The sequence below is a fragment of the Myiozetetes cayanensis genome, unplaced genomic scaffold (genome assembly GCF_022539395.1).
Source record: "Myiozetetes cayanensis isolate MyiCay16 unplaced genomic scaffold, myiCay2020 scf2-11, whole genome shotgun sequence".
Classification (NCBI taxonomy): domain Eukaryota; kingdom Metazoa; phylum Chordata; class Aves; order Passeriformes; family Tyrannidae; genus Myiozetetes; species Myiozetetes cayanensis.
The window spans coordinates 113832172-113850935 of NW_026087411.1; the positions used below are offsets into that span (position 1 = coordinate 113832172).

Below are 18764 nucleotides of genomic sequence, written 5' to 3' on the forward strand. Positions count from 1 at the left end.
AAACGGCAGCTGAAAACCTGGAGAAGCTTTTCCTTCTGGGTTTGACCTCAGAACTGCTCAGATTTCTGCCCTGGGGTGTTTGTTTTTAAAGGAAATGTCATTGCTCCTTTTGCAAATCGGAGAAATTAACATTTAAAGTTTGGAATTGGAGCAAAAACAGCGGAAAAATCCATTTTCTCCCATTTTTCAGGCGGTGCCGGAGTTGTGTTGCCGGAATCCCCTTCCCTGGAAGTTTCACTGTCACACTCATCTGTCTTTTTTTTCCCCCAGAAATGCCACTTCTGTCACTTTATCTGCTTGGACTTGGCCTTTATTTTGCTCTTCTGCTTCTTTTCAAGCCACGTTTCTCCTTCCAGCAGAGCACTGGGCAACTCCATCTTCAATTTTCCCATTAAAAACCCCGTCGGTGCCCTTGGGCAGTTGTTGCATTTTAGGGTCTTTTGGTGCCCATTAAAAGCAGCATTTTTATATCCTTCCCATAAATTTACTTTGGGGGTGAGCATAATATTAATATTAATATTACCCCTATTCTACTCCTCTTATGCTTTTTTTTTTCACCCCCTCTAAGCCAAAATTTCTCTGTAATTCTTGCAAATCACGTCTCCCAAAGTGGGTGTTTCGGAGCCTGTTAATGAATCACACTTTGGCAGTGTTTGCCCTGACGTGATAAACAATTGTTCTCTCGGCCTGTCAGGTTATTGAGCCACAAACTTGGAGATGTTGTACATGTTGGGGTTTTTTTATTAATTGTTTTCTTCTTTTTAAGATGCATTTTTGTTTGTTTGTTGACAGCCCTTGCAGCCTGTCCCCCCTAAAAATACCTCGTTCTTTATGTAGATTTTAACAGCCTGAAGTGAGTTAATAACTTGTTTTAAGTGAGTCTGAGCCCAGTTGAGGTTTTTTGCTGGTTTTTTAGGGCTTTTTGGTTGTTTTTTTATTAATTTTTTTTGATGCAGTTCTGCTCCACCGCGTCCTGATGGAGGTGGCAGAGCTTTATTTCCATTCAGAACTTTCCAACCATCCCCAGAGCTGGAAAATGGGATGATGAATCTTTGGAGGCACCTAATAAAGAGCTGAACTTAGTCATCCTCGTGCTCCTGGGGTGCAATATCCTGTCAGGGATGGGCACAACATCCCTCCCTTCCTCAAGGTGTCCTCTTTTCAGCAACATTTCATCTCAATACCTGGATCATCAACGGGGACCGTTAAGGAGACTGATTTCCCTCTCAGACTTGTGGCTGTTCATCCTGGCTTGGGGCTTATCCAGGTTATCATCCCTGCACTTTCCAAAGGAGAAGCTCCCTTTCCCTGCTGGAAATCTTCCCCTCCTGTGCTGCAGTCCTGTTACACAACCACCTTCTCCCCCAAGGAAGGAGAGGTGCTCGAGGGAAGCGATTCCTGCGTGGAATCCTCGCTGTTGGTGCCGTTGATTACGTGGATCGAGGGTTTCCTTCGCTTCAAAGGCTGCTCTGGGTTCCTTTCTCCCTTTGTTTTACTCCCTCTCAGGTCACCAACTCACTCTTTTGTCATCAGGAGTGGAGGGGGTGTTTTTCCTGCTACCTGGAGCGATTAGTCTTTGTGTAGAGCTAAATAAATAATAATGATCAATGGCAGAGGAGGAGGAGGAGGAGGAGGAAAAAGGGTAGCAGCGAGTTTTGTTTCATCACTAGACTCTTCCAGCTCGCTCCCAAAGGGAAGGGGATGGTGGGATTTTTCCTGGAGAACCTTGTCCACCTGGTGTCCACCCCCCCAGGGCTGCCACACTCCAGTTCTTTGTCACACAGAGCGACCCCCCCTTTCCCCCCTAGACTCGTATTAATGTGTTTGGGAATGGCTTCATCCCGGCCTTGCCGGGAGGTGAAGGGAACTCTCACCTGGAAGATGCTGGAAAGCCCTTCTGAAGTTCCTCAGTTTTTTTTTCCAGGTACTCCGAGCGGAGCCTGACCAAGTGCGTGGGGATAACGATCGAGACCAGGCCGGATTATTGCCTGAAGAGGCACCTGAGTGACATGCTGTGCTACGGCTGCACCAGGCTGGAGATCGGCGTGCAGAGCGTCTACGAGGACGTGGCCCGGGACACCAACAGGTGAGGGGAGAGAGAGACGTGGAATCCTGGAATGGTTTGGGCTGGGAAGGGACTTAAAGCTCGTCCAGTTCCAACCCCAGCGCCTCCCGCTATCCCAGGCTACTCCAAGGGAATCCAACCCAGCCTGGGACACTGCAGGGATCCAGGGGCAGCCACAGCTTCCCTGGGAATTCCAGCCCAGCCAGGAATCCCTTCCAATCTCCCACCCCAATCTCCCCTTTCCCAGTGGGAAGCCATTCCCTGTGTCCTGCCATTCCAGGCCCTGATCCCAAATCCCTCTCCAGCTCTCCTGGAGCCCCTGCAGGCTCTGGAAGGGGCTCCAAGGTCTCCCTGGATCCTTCCCTTCTCCAGGCTGAATCCTTCAGAGCTTCCAGCATCCAGTGGCTGCTCCTTCAGGCTGGGTCCTTCAGGAACACTCCTGGGAATACTCTGTTTCCTTGACTAATCCCCATTTAACAGAGAACACTGAAACATTTCCCTCATTTTCGTGCTTTGGTGGCCACGTCTCTGTCAAGAAAAGTTATTAACCTGCATTTTAACGCCTTTCTTTGTGATGCTGTGTAGAGCAGGGCTCAAGAAAACGGGGTTGGTGAGGTTTTATTTTCAGATAAATTTATTTGCAAGGGGGCCTCTGATTTATTCCCTGTCATCCTGCACCTGTGGCCAAAGGAAGTGTTTTCCCTACACGGGAAAACGTGGAATGTTTTGCTCCCCCCAACCCCTGCCAGGCAGAACAAGGCAATCTCTCCTCTCTTTATTTATTTATTGCCAGCCTGATAATTCTGCTGGCATTTCAAAATGAGGGATTTTTTCACTGGTTTGGGGTTTTTTTGTCCCCTCAGTTTGACTCATTCCCTCTTATTCCAAATTCCCGTCGCTCCCAACGCCGTTTCATCACCCCAATCGCAGAGTCCAACGGGCAGAGCACATTTTTTGGAGTTTTCCAGAGGAAAGGATCCATCCTAAGGAATGTTCTTAGTTCCTGGCTGCCATAAATTCATTTAATTCATTTCACAATTAATTTCCCTTCAGCTTTTGTACCTTTTTCCACCTCAAGTGTGGGGTCTTTTCCACCTCAAATGTGGGGTCTTTTCCACTCAAATGTGGGGTCTTTTCCACCTCAAATGTGAGGTTTTTTCCACCTCAAATGTGGGTTTTTTCCACCTCAAATGTGGGGTCTTTTCCACCTCAAATGTGGGGTTTTTTCCACCTCAAATGTGGGGTCTTTTCCACTCAAATGTGGGGCTTTTCCACTCAAATGTGGGGTCTTTTCCACCTCAAATGTGGGGTCTTTTCCACTCAAATGTGGGGTCTTTTCCACCTCAAGTGTGGGGTCTTTTCCACCTCAAATGTGGGGTCTTTTCCACCTCAAATGTGGGGTTTTTTCCACCTCAAATGTGGGGTCTTTTCCATCTCAAATGTGGGGTTTTTTCCATCTCAAATGTGGGGTTTTTTCCACCTCAAATGTGGGTTTTTTTCCACTCAAATGTGGGGTCTTTTCCACCTCAAATATGGTAATTTATAATGGAATTCTATTTTATCTCAGAACTCTATTTATGTAATATATAATACAGAAAAGATACAACGTATTATATAATATATAATGATATCATATATGTTATATATGATATTAGGATTCTATTTTATCTTAGAATTCTGTTTTATAATTGTATTTATGGATATATAATATAGACAATATGCAACATATATAATATATAATTATATATTATATGTTATATATTATCTGTTATATATTATGTATTATAATTATATATTATATAGTATATATTATATTAATATTCTATTTTATCTTAGAATTCTATTTTATATTTGAAATGTATTTATGTAATATATAATATAGACAATATACAACATTATGTAATATATAATTATATATTACATAATGTTGTATATTGTCTATATTATATATTATATATATTATTATACATATATATGTATATATACATATATATGTATATATATTATACATATTATATATAATATGTAATATATAATTATATATTACATATTATATATTACATTAGGATTATGTTTTATCTTAGAATTCCATTTTATATTAGAATTATATTTATGTAATATATAATATACGCAATATACACCATATTATATATAATTAAATATTTTATATATTATATATTACATTAGGATTGTGTTTTATCTTAGAATTCCATTTTATATTAGAATTCTGCTGCGTTTTTCAGAGCAATGAATCGAAACCCACTTGGATTAAAAAAAAAAGGTGATTCGAGTTCCTCTTCCTTTTAAACGACCTCATTTTGCTTCTGCACATTTTTTTTTTATTATTATTTGGGCTTTCAACTTTTTAATATTTTGCTGGTAGCAAAATGTCAGATTACAACCAATTAGGCAAACTGTTGGGGGAAATTACTTTCTATTATGTTCCAGAAGTCATTAGTGAGGTTGGTTTTTTTTTCTTCTTTTTTTTGGGTTTTTTTGGGGTTTTTTTTTTTGAAGTGCTTTCGGTGGCTGCGAGGCAGAAAAATATTCGAGACCAGATCGAATAATCGAGTTATTGATGCGGCTCAAATTCCGCTCCTAACAAGAAAATAATTTTTATTTATGGAGCGAAGTCTCCGTTTCTCCCCCTCGGGCTCCTCGAGGTTCCTGAGTAATGCTGTCCTTGAACAGCCTTGGAAAAACACGGTGGCACTTTGTGAAAAAAAGAAAAATCATAAATAAAACTGTAGGGGATAAAAAAATAAAATAAAAAGCTGCGTTGAGGGAAGGAGTGGAGGTGGAACCTTCTGGAAGGGAGGAAGGGATTGATCCCTCAGACCGGGGAAGCAGCTGCTGGGTTGATTGAAATAAAGCCTGGGTGTCCCATCCTGTGTGAGAATCGAGTGTAAATGAGCGGGTTTGGGACTGAGGTTGCTCAGATGGTGTTCATTTTTCACCCAAATTTGGGGCTGTGGAGGAGGAGGAGGAGGGGGAGAAGAGTCACGTCCTTGGAGCGGGGAATTCCAGAGGGTGGGAGGGGGAGTGTGATGGGAAGCAAAGAGGGGTTGGAGAGGGAAGGTCAGGGGTGCTGAGAGGCTCGAAATGTCCAGAGAGATCCAGAAATATCCGAAAAATCAGCCAGTGTTGGGAAGAGCCGAAGCCAGGACTTTGTGGGAAGGCTGATCGCTGTGGTGGGAATTCCACAGTGGGTCTGGAGCTGTGGAGGTGGAAGGAGAGAGGAATTTACTCAAGGATAATGAACCACAGGAGGCTCAACCTTTGCTGCTGCTGTGGTTTGGGATCCAGGTCTCTCCAAGCTCCCAAATCTGAGCTTGGTTTGATGTCAGGACGTGGAATCCTCGAGGAATCCCGATCCAACCCGTGTTTTGGAGCCGAGAAAGTTGCTGTGTCTCTAACAGGAGTGCTTGGGAAGATGTTTTGGGATGGTTTTCCAACTGGCTGGTTTTCCTGACCCTCCTCCTCCTCCTCTCCCTGTTGGTTTTTGTCTCTGGTTGTGCCTCATCCTGACTATCCACAACCATGGCTTTCCCAGTCGGATTCCAGCAGCTCTCCCCAGTTTCTCCAGCTGGGATTTGAGCAGCTGGAACCTTGGAGTGGCTCAAAAGCAGCAAACCTTTAATACTTTCATAAAAACCACCTTTTTTTTTTCCCCCCTCGTGGAGTTCCTTCCAACCACGCTCCAGGCTCGACTTTCCCAGAGCGCAAATCTCAACCAAACATCTCCAAAATGTCTCTCCCTGCCTGACCCTGGATCTCTTCCCTCTCTTCCCAGAGGCCACACGGTGAAGGCCGTGTGTGAGTCCTTCCACCTGGCCAAGGATGCCGGATTTAAGGTGGTGGCCCACATGATGCCCGACCTGCCAAACATGGGCCTGGAGAGGGACATGGACCAGTTCGTTGTGAGTAAAATTCCCTAAACCGCCCCCCCCCGGGAATTTCTCCGCGTTTTCCAGCTTTTTCACCCAGCTCTTCCCCTCCTTTTCCTCAGCCATTAGTTTGTGATCCAGCCCAGGCTTGTTTCTTAAGGACAAATAATTGAAAAATCAATTATATTTTTTATTTTTTTTTGGTGAAAAGGTTGGAGGGCGAGAAAAGATTTGTTGAGCTCCTTCATCCAGAAAATTATATCCCTGCCTCGTGAAAGCCTGAGTCACCAGGGTCCCTGTGGAATATTGCTCTTCCCATATTAACTGGGGCTTTTTTTTTTTTCCCCGAGTTTTCTTCCTTGGGTTTCCACAATTGCAAGTTAAAAAGAAGGCAGTGAATGGCAAAACAAAGGGCACAGGTGTCGTGAGGCATCTCCACGTCTTCGTCAAGGGTGTAGAAGGAAACAGAAAGTGATTCCTGGAGAGATGGAAATGAGGAATGAAGTATAAACAGTGCAGGGAATCAACCACTTCAGGGGGTAGTTTGGTAGAGTTTCATTATTTCTTCTCTTTTTTGTTTTTTGGGGTTTTTTTAAGTCCAAATCGGTCACGATTTTAAAAACGACGCGGAAATCGGGACGCTTCCCGAGGGGTTTTGTGCAGAATTCCCGAACACCGTGAAGTCCTAGCACTTCCCAAATCCTGTGTTTGTGTGCCAGAATAAGGGACTGGGGGCAAAGGGATGTGCCCAAACCCAGAGGTGCAGTGAGAACTCAAAATTCCCTCCTCCTGGATTATTTTCCTCCCAAACCGTAGGGAGCGGAGCGTGGACACGACGTAGGATTTCCCAGCAGTTGTTCCTTAGGATTTCCCAGGAGTTGTTCCTTAGGATTTCCCAGGAGTTGTTCCTTAGGATTTCCCGGGAATTACTTATGATGCTGAACCTGAGAATCCCTCCTGGATGTCTCCTGAATTTCCAGCTGGTTTTATGTGGGGTTTTATGTGGTTTTATGGGCCTGCCACCAGCGAAGTGGTGACAATTTTGGGGCATTACAAGAGCCGATAACGACCAAAAGATTTAAAGAGCCGAGCCTGGGGCAGAGCCAGGAGGGAGGAGAGAGGGGTCTGAGATGCTTGCAGGGTTTTCCCACTGGGATCCCAGGAGAAGGAGCTGCAGGGGATGAGAATGGAGAGGTTGTGGATCACTGGGACATGTTTTAAGATGGAATGATAAACAAGGGACTTCTTTTTACCCCCTCCTTTGCTTTCTCAACCTTTAAAAAAGAATAAATATTTCAATTAAAGTAAGTATATATAAATTAAAATAATTAAATTAAAATAGTTAAATAAAAATTTAATTAATTAAAAAATAAATAATTTAATTTCTAAACATCCTTTGGCTTAAATATGAGAGAATAAGGAGTAAAAACAATCCATTCTTTTATTAACACTTTTTTTCTGGTGCACAGGGCTGTTCAGCAGGCTAAAATTCCTTCATTCCCAGGGATCCAGCTGATTTGGATCCCAGCACAATCTGTATTTCCTACTTTAAAATTTCCTATAATCCTTTTGGGTTATTAGGACAACTTGTTTCTGTGTTGTGCTGTATAAATATTAGTCCAGGCTGGTAAATATTTCTAGACATTTCTACTGGATAAAACTGCTCCTTGTGCAGGATTCTCCTCCAATGTGGCATCTCCTCACAGTCACGGAATGGTTTGGGTGGGAAGGGGCCTTAAGGATCATCCAATTCCAACCCCAAACCCTCCCACTATCCCAGGTTGCTTCAAGGGAACCCAACCTGGCTTTGGGCATTCCCAGGGATGCAGGGGCAGCCACAGCTTCCCTGGGAATTCCAGCCCAGCCGGGAATCCCTTCCCAATCTCCCACCCCAATCTCCCCTTTCCCAGTGGGAAGCCATTCCCTGTGTCCTGCCATTCCAGGCCCTGATCCCAAATCCCTCTCCAGCTCTCCTGGAGCCCCTGCAGGCTCTGGGAGGGGCTCCCAGCTCTCCCTGGATCCTTCCCTGCTCCAGCCTGGCCATTCCCAGCTCTCCCAGCCTGGATCCAGAGCCTGACATTGGATCCATGCCCAGCCCAACTCCTCTCTGGGAAGGAGTTCCGGGAACAAGGGGGGTTCCCTGGGAATCTCGGCACTCAGGGAAGGGTCTCCCTTCCCCTTTCCTGCCTTTTCCATCCCCAGATTCCATAAAAACCCCTCTGAGTGGATTCTGAGCGTCCTTTATCCCAGACTCCCAGCATGGTTTGGGTTGGAAGGGACCTTAAATCCCATCCCATTCCATGGGCAGGGACACCTCCCACTATCCCAGGTTGCTCCAACCCGGCCTTGGACACTACCAGGGATCCAGAGGCAACCACAGCTTCCCTGGGAATTCTATTTCAACACTCCCAAGGAAGAATCCCTTCCCAATCTCCCATCTCTCCCTGCCCTCTGGCAGTGGGAAGCCATTCCCTGTGTCCTGTCCCTCCATTCCTTGTCCCCAGTCCCTCTCCAGCTCTCCTGGAGGCTCCTTCAGGCTCTGGAAGTGGTTCCAAGCTCTCCCTGGATCCTTCTCTTCTCCACCCCCAACTCTCCCAGCCTGTCTGAAAACACCCTTGCCTTTTTGGGACGAAAAGACACCTTTGGCTTATCAGGAATCTTTACAGATTTTTGATTTTTAATTCTGAATAAGCTCGGGATGAAAAAAAAAATCCCTTTTTTTTGCTGTTCCCGTCTCCTTCCCAACCAGGGACAGGGACAAAGGGAACCTGGTTGACTTTAAGAGGAGCTTTTGAAGCACCTTTGCCTTCATCACCAGTTGATCTATGAATTCCAGGGGCTCCTCCTGGGAAGGCAATAACCTGCTGATTGTGCTGACCGGGGACTTAAAAAATCCTGGGTGCTTCTTCAACTTGAGCAGGTAATTACAGTTCCAGGAGCCACGTTTGCCTCTGTCCCTTCTGACCTATTGATTTCCAGGGTTTTTTCCTGCTCCTTCCATCCCACAGGAAAGGGGGGCCCAGCACTTCTTCTTTTGCCAGCACATCAGAGCTCTCTGGGTGTGGGGTCAGCAACTGCCCTGCTGATGTTTTTTTTTATTATTATTATTTTCGCTGTTTATTATTATTATTAATTATTATTATTGTTTTATTATTTTGGCTGTTTATTATTATTATTTTGGCCTGGGGAGGTTGTGGATTCCATCCCTGGAAGTGTCCAAGGCCAGGTTGGAGCAACCTGGGATGGTGGGAGGTGTCCCTGCCCATGGCAGGGCTTGGAATGGGATGAGCTTTAAAATCCCTTCCAACCCAAATAATTCTCTAATTCCATGATTTTTTTTTACAGTAATCTGGGCTAGTGGGAGGTGTCCCTGCCCATGACAAGGGGTGGAATGGGATGAGCTTTAAAATCCCTTCCAACCCAAATAATTCTGGGATTCTGCGATTCCATGATTTTTTTTTCCAGCAAGTGGCGGGTGAGTGGCTCTTTCTCCACCTCCACCATGAAGATTATTCCAGTTGCATATACAATTATTCCAGTTGCATATACAATTATTCCAGTTGCATATACAATTATTCCAGTTGTATATACAATTATTCCACTTGCATATACAATTATTCCCCTTACACACACAATTCCTCCAGTTATATATTCAATTATCACAATCAGGGCGGATGTTCCCTCCCCGTGTCCCAGTTCTGCGGGGCTTTTTTCCCTCCACCTTATTCCCCCCTCCTACCTCTCCTCCCCCCCCACTTCTTATGGATTCTTTTTATAACCTCAGAGGATTTCCTTTCCACTTCAGGTCTTCCCACCCCACCCCATCCCACTCGTGGGAAGAGGCTGCAGGGGAGGGAAGGAGGGAACACGCTCCGCCCGTGCCAAGCATTCCCCCCGCAAACAAACCCCGCTCCTCGCTGCTGCCAAACCATCAGCCCCACTTTACTCCCAGGGCCTCCTCTCAGCGGGTGGCCGGGGGAAAATAATTAGAAGCAAAGCCGGAATAAATCAGGAGGCTCAGCGGGAATGACGGAACGGTCGGCGGAGCAGACGCCTCGCCCCGCGGAACGGGACGAGCACCGCGTGGCTCTTGAGAGATGGGGGGGGGGGATTGAAATGGTTGGTTGGCAGGGAGCATGAATCACGCTTGCCAAAAGTGGGGGCTGCCAAGCAGAACTTTGGGATTGAAATTGGGGGGGGAACTTTGGGAAGGCCGGAGAATTCCCGCGGCGCCGGCGCCGATTCCCTCGCTCCGTGTCCGCGCAAGAACTGACAGCTGCTCTGGTGTGACTCTTCCCAGTCCTAATGTTCCTAATGTTCCTAATATTCTTCTTTCTTCTGGGATAAAAATGCCCAAGCAACATATTTATTAGTGGAGAAGGTGTTGCTGTGTTGACCCTTTTGTTTTATTTTCGGGGTTTTTGCCTGAGCGCGATTTGCTGTCGCTCTTCCTCTGGATCCTCTGGGTAGGGCTCCAAACCCCTCTCAAACAGCTTCTAGGACCCCCTCATAGGTTAAATTAATCTGGGAAGCATTAAAAAAGAGAGGAATGAGCCAGAAGGTTGGGAATTTGGAGCATGGGAAGTGTCGGGGCTGGCAGAGCCCCGCTGGACGTTCCCCAGAAACATCAGATGGGCCTTCAGATGTTGAGAAACTCCTTGAGGAGATCCTGCGGCCTCCCTGTGTCCACCTGAAGCCTCCCATGAATAAAACCCCCCATGGTGAAACTTCCAGGCCCATGGAATGGCGCTGGAGCCAAAAATCGGAGCGGGGAGATTTTTCAACCCCGTTCAGCCGAGCCTCTCTTTGTGCTCCTGAAATAAATCGCAATCACCCGATGATTTACTCCGAAAATTCCTATTCTTAGTCGCGTGTCGAGCTGTTTGGCTTTTCATTTTTCCCCCTCTTTTCTCTGAAGGAGTTGCTAAATAAGCAATTTCCCAGAAATGGGCTAATTTTAGTGCAGTGCCTGATGCATCCGTGCTCCGAGCGCGATTCCACGCCGGCAGTGGGTGAGATGAGTGTCCTTTTCTCTTCTCCGGTGGATCTGACGTTGTTGCAGAACTTCCAGCGGTTTCAGCCGCAGACAAGGCCTCGGTTTTTCCCGAGGGCTCCTTTTTTTTAACCAAGGAGATAAAAATTCATCATGAAACTTGATATATTACGCCTCGATCGGGGAGCTTTTAATAACTGTAATAAAAGACAGTTAAGCTGCTGATCTGCATTGATTTTCGCCTCCCTTTGGGAAGGCAGCTCTGTGATGTTTAGTGGGGTAAATGATTTTCCTTTCAATAACTCCTGAAGATCTCATTGAGGAGCTGTGATTTGCAGGTGGCTGGTTGAAAATGGGCCTTTTTTTTTTTATTATTTTGTTCGTGGGCACACGCTGAAGGAACAGATGAGATGGTGTTTAATGCTCGCTCCTGCAGTTTCCTGGAGCTTCTCTTGGAGTCTGAGTCGGTGGCTAAAAAAAAAAGCTCTTCAGTTCAGAAACGATTCTGGTTTCATGAACTATGACCAGAGCCGCGGTAATTCTGATGTTAATGAGGGTGGTGGTGGTGAGGAACGGGCTATTTTTGGAAACCCATTTTCACAGATAATTGCTCTTATACTTCTGTGGATGAAATACCTCCATAAAGGCCCCTGTGCCTTGCCACGTCTGCAGATGGTTGGAGTGTGTGCACAGAGATTCCCTCCCTCCTCAGACGGGGTGGGGATGACTTTTAGGGGCACATTTCAATCCGAAGCAGAACCTCTCGGTGTAACGAAGTGGGAGAGCTGGGGGAGGGGTTCACCTGGAGAAGGGAAGGATCCAGGGAGAGCTTGGAGCCCCTTCCAGAGCCTGAAGGGGCTCCAGGAGAGCTGGAGAGGGATTTGGGATCAGGGCCTGGAATGACAGGACACAGGGAATGGCTTCCCACTGCCAGAGGGCAGGGACAGATGGGAGATTGGGAAGGAATTGCTGGCTGGGAGGGTGGGGAGGGGCTGGACTGGAATTCCCAGAGAAGCTGTGGCTACCCCTGGATCCCTGGAGTGTCCAAGGCCAGGCTGGGCATGGCTTGGAGCAGCCTGGGATAGTGGAAAGTGTCTTGGTTGGAACAAGCTGGTCTTTAAGGTCCCTCCCAACCCAAACCCGTCTGGATCCTACCAGGATCCTTCAAGGAATTGCGAAGCTGCGTGGGAAAACCTGCATTTCTGATGATCCTGAACTGCTGCCTTTTTGTCTCTGTGAATCAGGATTTCATTTCCTCCAGCTCCCAACCCTTCAAGTTGTGATGATCCCAATCCCTGCCTCGAAATACCCTCCCCTTCAGGACAAACCCAGGGAGGGGGCTGTGTGGGGTGGGAGAGAGCTCGTGGTTGTGCTGATGTCCCTTATGGAGAGGAGAGATCTGATGAAGGAAGATCAGACCATCAAAGGCAGGGTAGAGTTGCTGGAGTCAACATTTTGTGGTTGTTTTTTTTTTAAGGCTGGAAAAACTTTCCACGGATTTTGCACTTCAGACAATGAAAAAAAAAAAAAAACCAAAAAAACCTCTTTATTTCCTTTATTCCCCTGGAGAGGAGCAGGGAGGGTGGAAAGCTGACCCTTCCAGAAATGTCAGAACCGGGTAAAAAAAAAAGCAGTGAAGGTGAAACTCGAGGGCGGATCGATCGAGGAATTCTCCCCCGGGGGAGTTTTCCTCCCAAAATCCCCCCTCCCTCGTAATAAATGGAGCCGTCGCGCTCGGAGCACCTGCACGGCCCCGGCAGATGGGGCTGCTCGGGGCGCTGAGCACAATCTGGAGAGGGATTTGTGTCTCACTGCTCCGTGGATACGGTGGGCAGGAGTCAAAACCCCCCACGCTCCAAGGTCAGGCCTTTCCCGGAGGTGGGAACGTCTCCTCCCGTCGCTGAGTCGCGCTCCGGGTTCGGGGTGAACTTGGGCACAGCAGGAGGGAAATTGTAGATCCTGGCAGATCCTGTAGATCCTGTAGAGCTTGGAATGTGTGGGATGGGGTGGGATGGGGGGCACTTCCCTCCTTGTGTGGCAGCAGGAGTTCCCTGCCCTGTTTCGTGTGGGTGGCGTTTTCCCTCCCGAGCCGAAGGTTGTGAGGATTCACCTGGGAGAAATTCCCTTTGGCGTGAGGATTTGAGGGGTTTTGGGGGCTCCTGGGAAGGGGGGGAGATCCAACAGCTCCAAGGGTGAGTTTACAAGGCCCTTTAGAGAGCGGGGAAATCCCGTTTTTTTGTGTTTGACATTCCAGGTGTCTCAAATGAGGCGTCACGGAACAACCTCAGACTGCTCCTCAGCAGAGAACTGACCCCCTCAGGGCAGAGCTCGTGGGGCTTGTGTCACTTTTAGTGGCTTCCATAATCATATTTATCTATTTAATATCACACATAAATAATTAATAAATCAAATCTGACTCCTCGAGCGTGCCGGGAGCTGAAAGGAAAGGTGAAATTAGGTGAAATTCCTTGGAATGTTGTCTTTCCTGCCCTGGACCCTGAAAGCTTTTCAGGAGAGGTGGAAATTCGGATCACCCCTCTTTAGGGAACTTCTTCCCCCTTGTTCACACCCACAGGAGGTTTTGCCACGAGCACAGACGTGAAGAGGGGGTGATTTGGGATCGTTTGGGTTGGAAAAGACCTTTCCGATCATCAAACCCAACCGTCCCCCAGCGCTGCCGAGGTCACCCCCTTATCCACAGGGATTTTAAAATCCCTCCAGGCATGGTGACTCCACCACTGGACAGCCCTTTCCATGAAGGATTTGTTCCCAATATCCAACCTGAACCTCCCCTGCTGCAACCTGGGAGTGTTTCCTCCTGTCGCTGGAACGTTTGGATGGGCGGCGAGTTTTGCTCCTTCTCCATCAGGGCCTCGAAAAAAACAGGGATAAAATCCGGCCCAACATCAACTCCCCATCCTCCTGAACGGTCTGTGCCGTGTTCTGGGAACTTCTCAACTTCACGTCCTGGAAAAGTCCCGGTCGTTCCGTGACTTTTAAACGACCATTCCCGGCTCCCTGCGCTTCCCGGCTCCTCCTCCGCGTGTGCGTTCCCAGGCTGCTCGGAAGGCAGGGAAAAGGCACATTTCAGCGTGCCTTTCTCGGTCACTGGGCCATTGTCTGCGCCAGTGAATGCAGATCCTATCGTTTAGGATTTAATTAGCCCGGCATTTACGAGGAAAATGCAAATCGGGAGCTAAAATGGAGCCGCGGTTTGGAGCCGGCGGAGCTCCTGTTAATGCATATAATTAAAGCACTAAGTGATTGTTCCTTCCCCCTGTGGAGCTGGGAGTGTCACTCAAGGCAGGAGCTTTCAAGTGCTCCCAGTATTCCTGGTTATAAATAATCCAGCTGATGGAGATAAGGAACGCCGGAGTATGGAGAGCGGAGATAATGTTCTTCCTATTCACCGGACGAATTTAATCATCTGGCTTTAATGTGGTGGAGGAAGCCATTCAGGAATCGGGCTGAGTGGCACCTGGGTTGGGGTGGACAGTCACTAAAAAAGAGATTTCGACCTTTATTTTGAACAAAACCCCGAGGTTTCGGTGAGTTCCTTCCAAAAAGTGCTGCTTTTCTCCTCCGACCGGTGTCTCTCTCCCAGCAGCTGAACATCTTGAGAGGGAGAGGATTTCGGGTGGCAGCTCGATCTTTGCTCTGCAAAATGCTGGAGTGGAACCCCCAGGAAATCAGATTTTTCTCCTTTTGGGGAGCTGCAGCTCTTGGCTTTTTTCCATTTCGTTCTGGGCTTGGTGTGCTCCATAAAAATCAGATTGAAAGGTGCAATCCCTTAATACTGGCCGAGCTGTGCTGTCCCTGACCTTGGAAATGGGACTGAATCATTCACAGTGACCCCAAATTGTGTGACCTTTCCATGGCAGCTCTGACAGGAGTTTTTCTGATGGAAAAGGTTGTTACAAGAGCACAAAAAGGGGAAATGTTTGAGTTCAGGACGTCACCTCCTCATTCCATGGAAGGTGTCCTTGCCCTTGGCAGGGTTGGGTTGGATGAGCTTTAAGGTCCCTTCCAGCCTGAACCATTCCATGATTCTGTGATTATATTCTGATTTTTTTTGCTTCCTGGACTCTTACACTGAATTTTGGTTTGAATTCCTGTTTTCTTGGACAGCAGTGACAGTGTCACAGTTTTTAAGACTGGATGTGAAAATGGGACTGAACTGCTCAGGGTGACCCCAAATTGTGTGACCTTTCCATGGCAGCTCTGACAGGGGTTTTTCTGATGGAAAAGGTTGTTACAAGAGCACAAAAAGGGGAAATGTTTGAGTTCAGGACGTCACCTCCTCATTCCATCTCCTCTCATTCCATGGAAGGTGTCCTTGCCCTTGGCAGGGTTGGGTTGGATGAGCTTTAAGGTCCCTTCCAACCTGAACCATTCCATGATTCTGTGATTATATTCTGATTGTTTTTTTTTTTGCTTCCTGGACTCTTACACTGAATTTTGGTTTCAGTTCCTGTCTGTTTTCTTGGACAGCAGTGACAGTGTCACAGTTTTTAGGACTGGATGTGAAAATGGGACTGAACCGCTCACAGTGACCCCAAATCGTGTGACCTTTCCATGGCAGTTCTGCCAGGGTTTTTTCTGATGGAAAAGGTTGTTACAAGAGCACAAAAAGGGGAAATGTTTGAGTTCAGGACGTCACCTCCTCGTTCCATCTCCTCTCATTCCATGGAAGGTGTCCTTGCCCTTGGCAGGGTTGGGTTGGATGACCTTTAATGTTGCTTCCAGCCCAAATCATTCCATGATTCTGTGATTATATTCTGATTGTTTTTTGCTTCCTGGACTCTTACACTGAATTTTGGTTTCAATTCCTGTCTGTTTTCTTGGACAGCAATGACAATGTCACACAGTTTTTAGGACTGGATGTGAAAATGGGACTGAACCCCTCACAGCGACCCCAAGTAGTTTAACCTTTCCATGGCAGCTCTGACAGGGTTTTTCTGATGGAAAAGGTTGTTACAAGAGCACAAAAAGGGGAAATGTTTGAGTTCAGGACGTCACCTCCTCGTTCCATCTCCTCTCATTCCATGGAAGGTGTCCTTGCCCTTGGCAGGGTTGGGTTGGATGAGCTTTAAGGTCCCTTCCAGCCCGAACCATTCCATGATCCTGTGATTATAAATCTGATTTCACCTTTGGAACCCAAAAATCCTTAAAGTTTCAGCTGATCTGAGTTGCCCTTTTCTTCTTTAATTTTTTTTTCTCTGATTAGAAATATTCTAAATAAATTTTCTTTAGTTCTAAAATCAAGCAATTAATTATAATTAAATCTTTCCCACCCTGCCCATTGTCCACACCCCCAAATTTAAATTTGCCTTAATTATTTGAGACCTTTTAAATGCTTTTGAGCCTTCACCTCGAGGGGGAGAAAACTTCAGGCAGGGTTGGTTTGGTAGCTTTGAAGTTGGTTGTGCTTCCAGTTGGAATATTCCTGGTGCTGCATCCTCCAGGGATCCCAGGAATTCTGGGAATACGTAGGGATCCCTTCTCTCTGGGTCATTTTTAACCTCTGACTCCACTGTCTGGTGGATTATCCCTGACTGGGAGCTTCCTGGAGCTGATGGAAAGCTTCCCTTTGACTCCAGTGCTGTGGGTGGTGGTCTCTGGAAGGAATATTTTTCGGGATTGAGTTTGTTTTGGCAGGAAACCGCTCAGGAGGTTTTTTATCAGCCAGAGACACCTTTTAAGGTGTCTAATTAAAAATTAACAAAAGAAAAAAAAAGAGACTGCAATTCCCACTAAAGCTTGGCACTTGTGGAAGCATTTTCTACCTCCTTTGTTTGGTGAGAGACTTAATCAAAGCTGTTGGCAAATGGGAAAAGGTGAAGCCTTTAAATATTGGGATTTACGGATTCTGTTCCGAGTTGGACACCGGAAAAAGGGGTTCGGAAAACAAGAGCAAAGCCACCTCGGTATCTGGTGGAAATTAAGTACTTATGGAATGAGCTGGAGCAAGAATCATGGAATCATAGAATCATGGAATCAACCAGGTTGGAAAAGAGCTCTGAGGTCATCGAGCCCAACCCTCGCTCCGAGCCCGCCGTGGTTCCCAGCCCATGGCGCTGATGCCACATCCAGCCTGTCCTGAAACACCTCCAGGGACGGGGAATCCACCCCCTCCCTGGGCAGCCCATTCCAAGGGCTGAGCACTCTCCAGGGAAAGAATCCCTTCCCCACATCCCACCTGAACCTCCCCTGGCCCAGCTGGAGGCCCAGCCCTCTTGTCCTGCTGCTGCTTCCTGGGAGCAGAGCCCCATCCCAGCCGGCTCCCCGCTCCTGGCAGGGAGTTGTGCAGAGGGATGAGGTCTCCCCTGAGCCTCCTCCTGTCCAGGCTGAGCCCCCCCAGCTCCCTCAGCCTCTCCTCATGGGAATTGTGCTCCAGCCCCTTCCCAGCCTCGCTGCTCTTCCCTGCCCCTGCTCCAGCCCCTCCATGTCCTTCCCGAGCTGAGGGCCCAGAGCTGGGCACGGCACTCCAGGGGTGGAGAATCCCTGCCCTGCTCCTGCTGCCACGCTCTGCCCGAGCCAGGCTGGGATCCATCGGCCCTCTCGGCCCCCTGGGCACCCTCTGGCTCCTGTTGAGCTTCCTGGCCATCCCAACTCCCAGCTCCCTTCCCGCCTGGCTGCTCTCCAGCCCCTCTGGAGCTGCCAAAGGGCAGGACCCACCCTTGGCCTTGGGGAACCTCATCCCGTTGGGATCAGCCCGTGGATCCCGCCTGGCCAGGTCCCTCTGCAGAGCCCTCCTGCCCTCCAGCACATCAACAACTCCCCCAGCGTGGTGTGCCCTGCAGATGTGCTGGTGGTGGATCCATCCCCTCCTCCGGATCATCCACAGGGACATCAAACAGACCTGAGTTTAAGGCTTAAACTCAGAGTTGAAGGAATAAGTAGGAAAATACATGGATTTTCTGATGAAGGCCGGTGTTTCCGGGACGGGTGGCTGCAGGTGCTGACGTCAAACGTGGGGAGGGCGTGAAGTGCCGAAATTCAGGGTGGGATTGGACCTGACCTCGTCCCTCCTGACCTTGCCTGGGCCGGGTGGTTTTCACCTCCCTCCCTTTTGCCTCCCATCTGCAGCGTGAATCAGGGAGGGATTCAGAGCCCTGCCTGGTGAATCATACCGGCTTTTGTGCTCAGGCCTGTGGGGAATATCCACTCACAACCTCGCTGGGAGCCCTTTTTTTCCCCTCTGGAGTGGTTGATGTGCCTCTTGTACCTCGCTGGAGACGCAGCGTCGCTTCCTTTCCTTCGATGCCCTTGGCCTGAGCACTCCCCTCACGCACCATCCTCCCGTTCCTTCTTTCACAGCAGCTTTTGTTGTCCTTGTGCCACCCACAGAAGGTGGAATTTGGGTTGTTGGGGGACAGGAGGATTTGGAATTACTCTCTGACCTCTATGACCTGGGATTGCACACCCAGTGCCCGGCTCGAGAATCAGAGCAGTGATTTGTGATTTGTCCTTTCCATCTCCCTTCGCTTCTGGAGCATCGGATGCTCCTCAGGGCCGGCACAGGAGGAGTGGGAAGGCTGGTCAGGGAAGGGCAGGGCGTGTCAGCCTTCCCTGGAGATGCCCCTCGGAGCAGAGGGCAGTTTCCCATGGTTGGTTTCAGGAGATCCATCAAACAGAGGTGATGGTTTCCTGCTGTCAGATCTGACCTTGGCTCCTTGTTGGGAGTTGGACTCGATGATCCCTGTGGATCCCTTCCACATTCTCCACATCCCAGTTGGGTTCTCCAACCCAGCCTCACAAAAGAGAAGGGTTCTCCCCAAAACTCTCACTCTGGGGAGGTGGCTTTGACTCATCCCGG

The 18764-nt window shown here is 48.1% G+C and overlaps 1 protein-coding gene across 2 annotated transcripts in view; it reads left to right on the top strand.

Annotated features, from left to right (window-relative positions):
* The window catches only part of ELP3 (elongator acetyltransferase complex subunit 3), an 83363-nt gene that overhangs the window by 31642 nt on the left and 32957 nt on the right, over positions 1 to 18764 (top strand). For both annotated transcript variants that reach the window (XM_050314769.1, XM_050314768.1), the window contains exons 8-9: positions 1925 to 2086; positions 5859 to 5985. In XM_050314769.1, coding sequence (XP_050170726.1) covers positions 1925 to 2086; positions 5859 to 5985 — 289 coding nt within the window. The remainder of the gene's footprint in view (positions 1 to 1924; positions 2087 to 5858; positions 5986 to 18764) is intronic.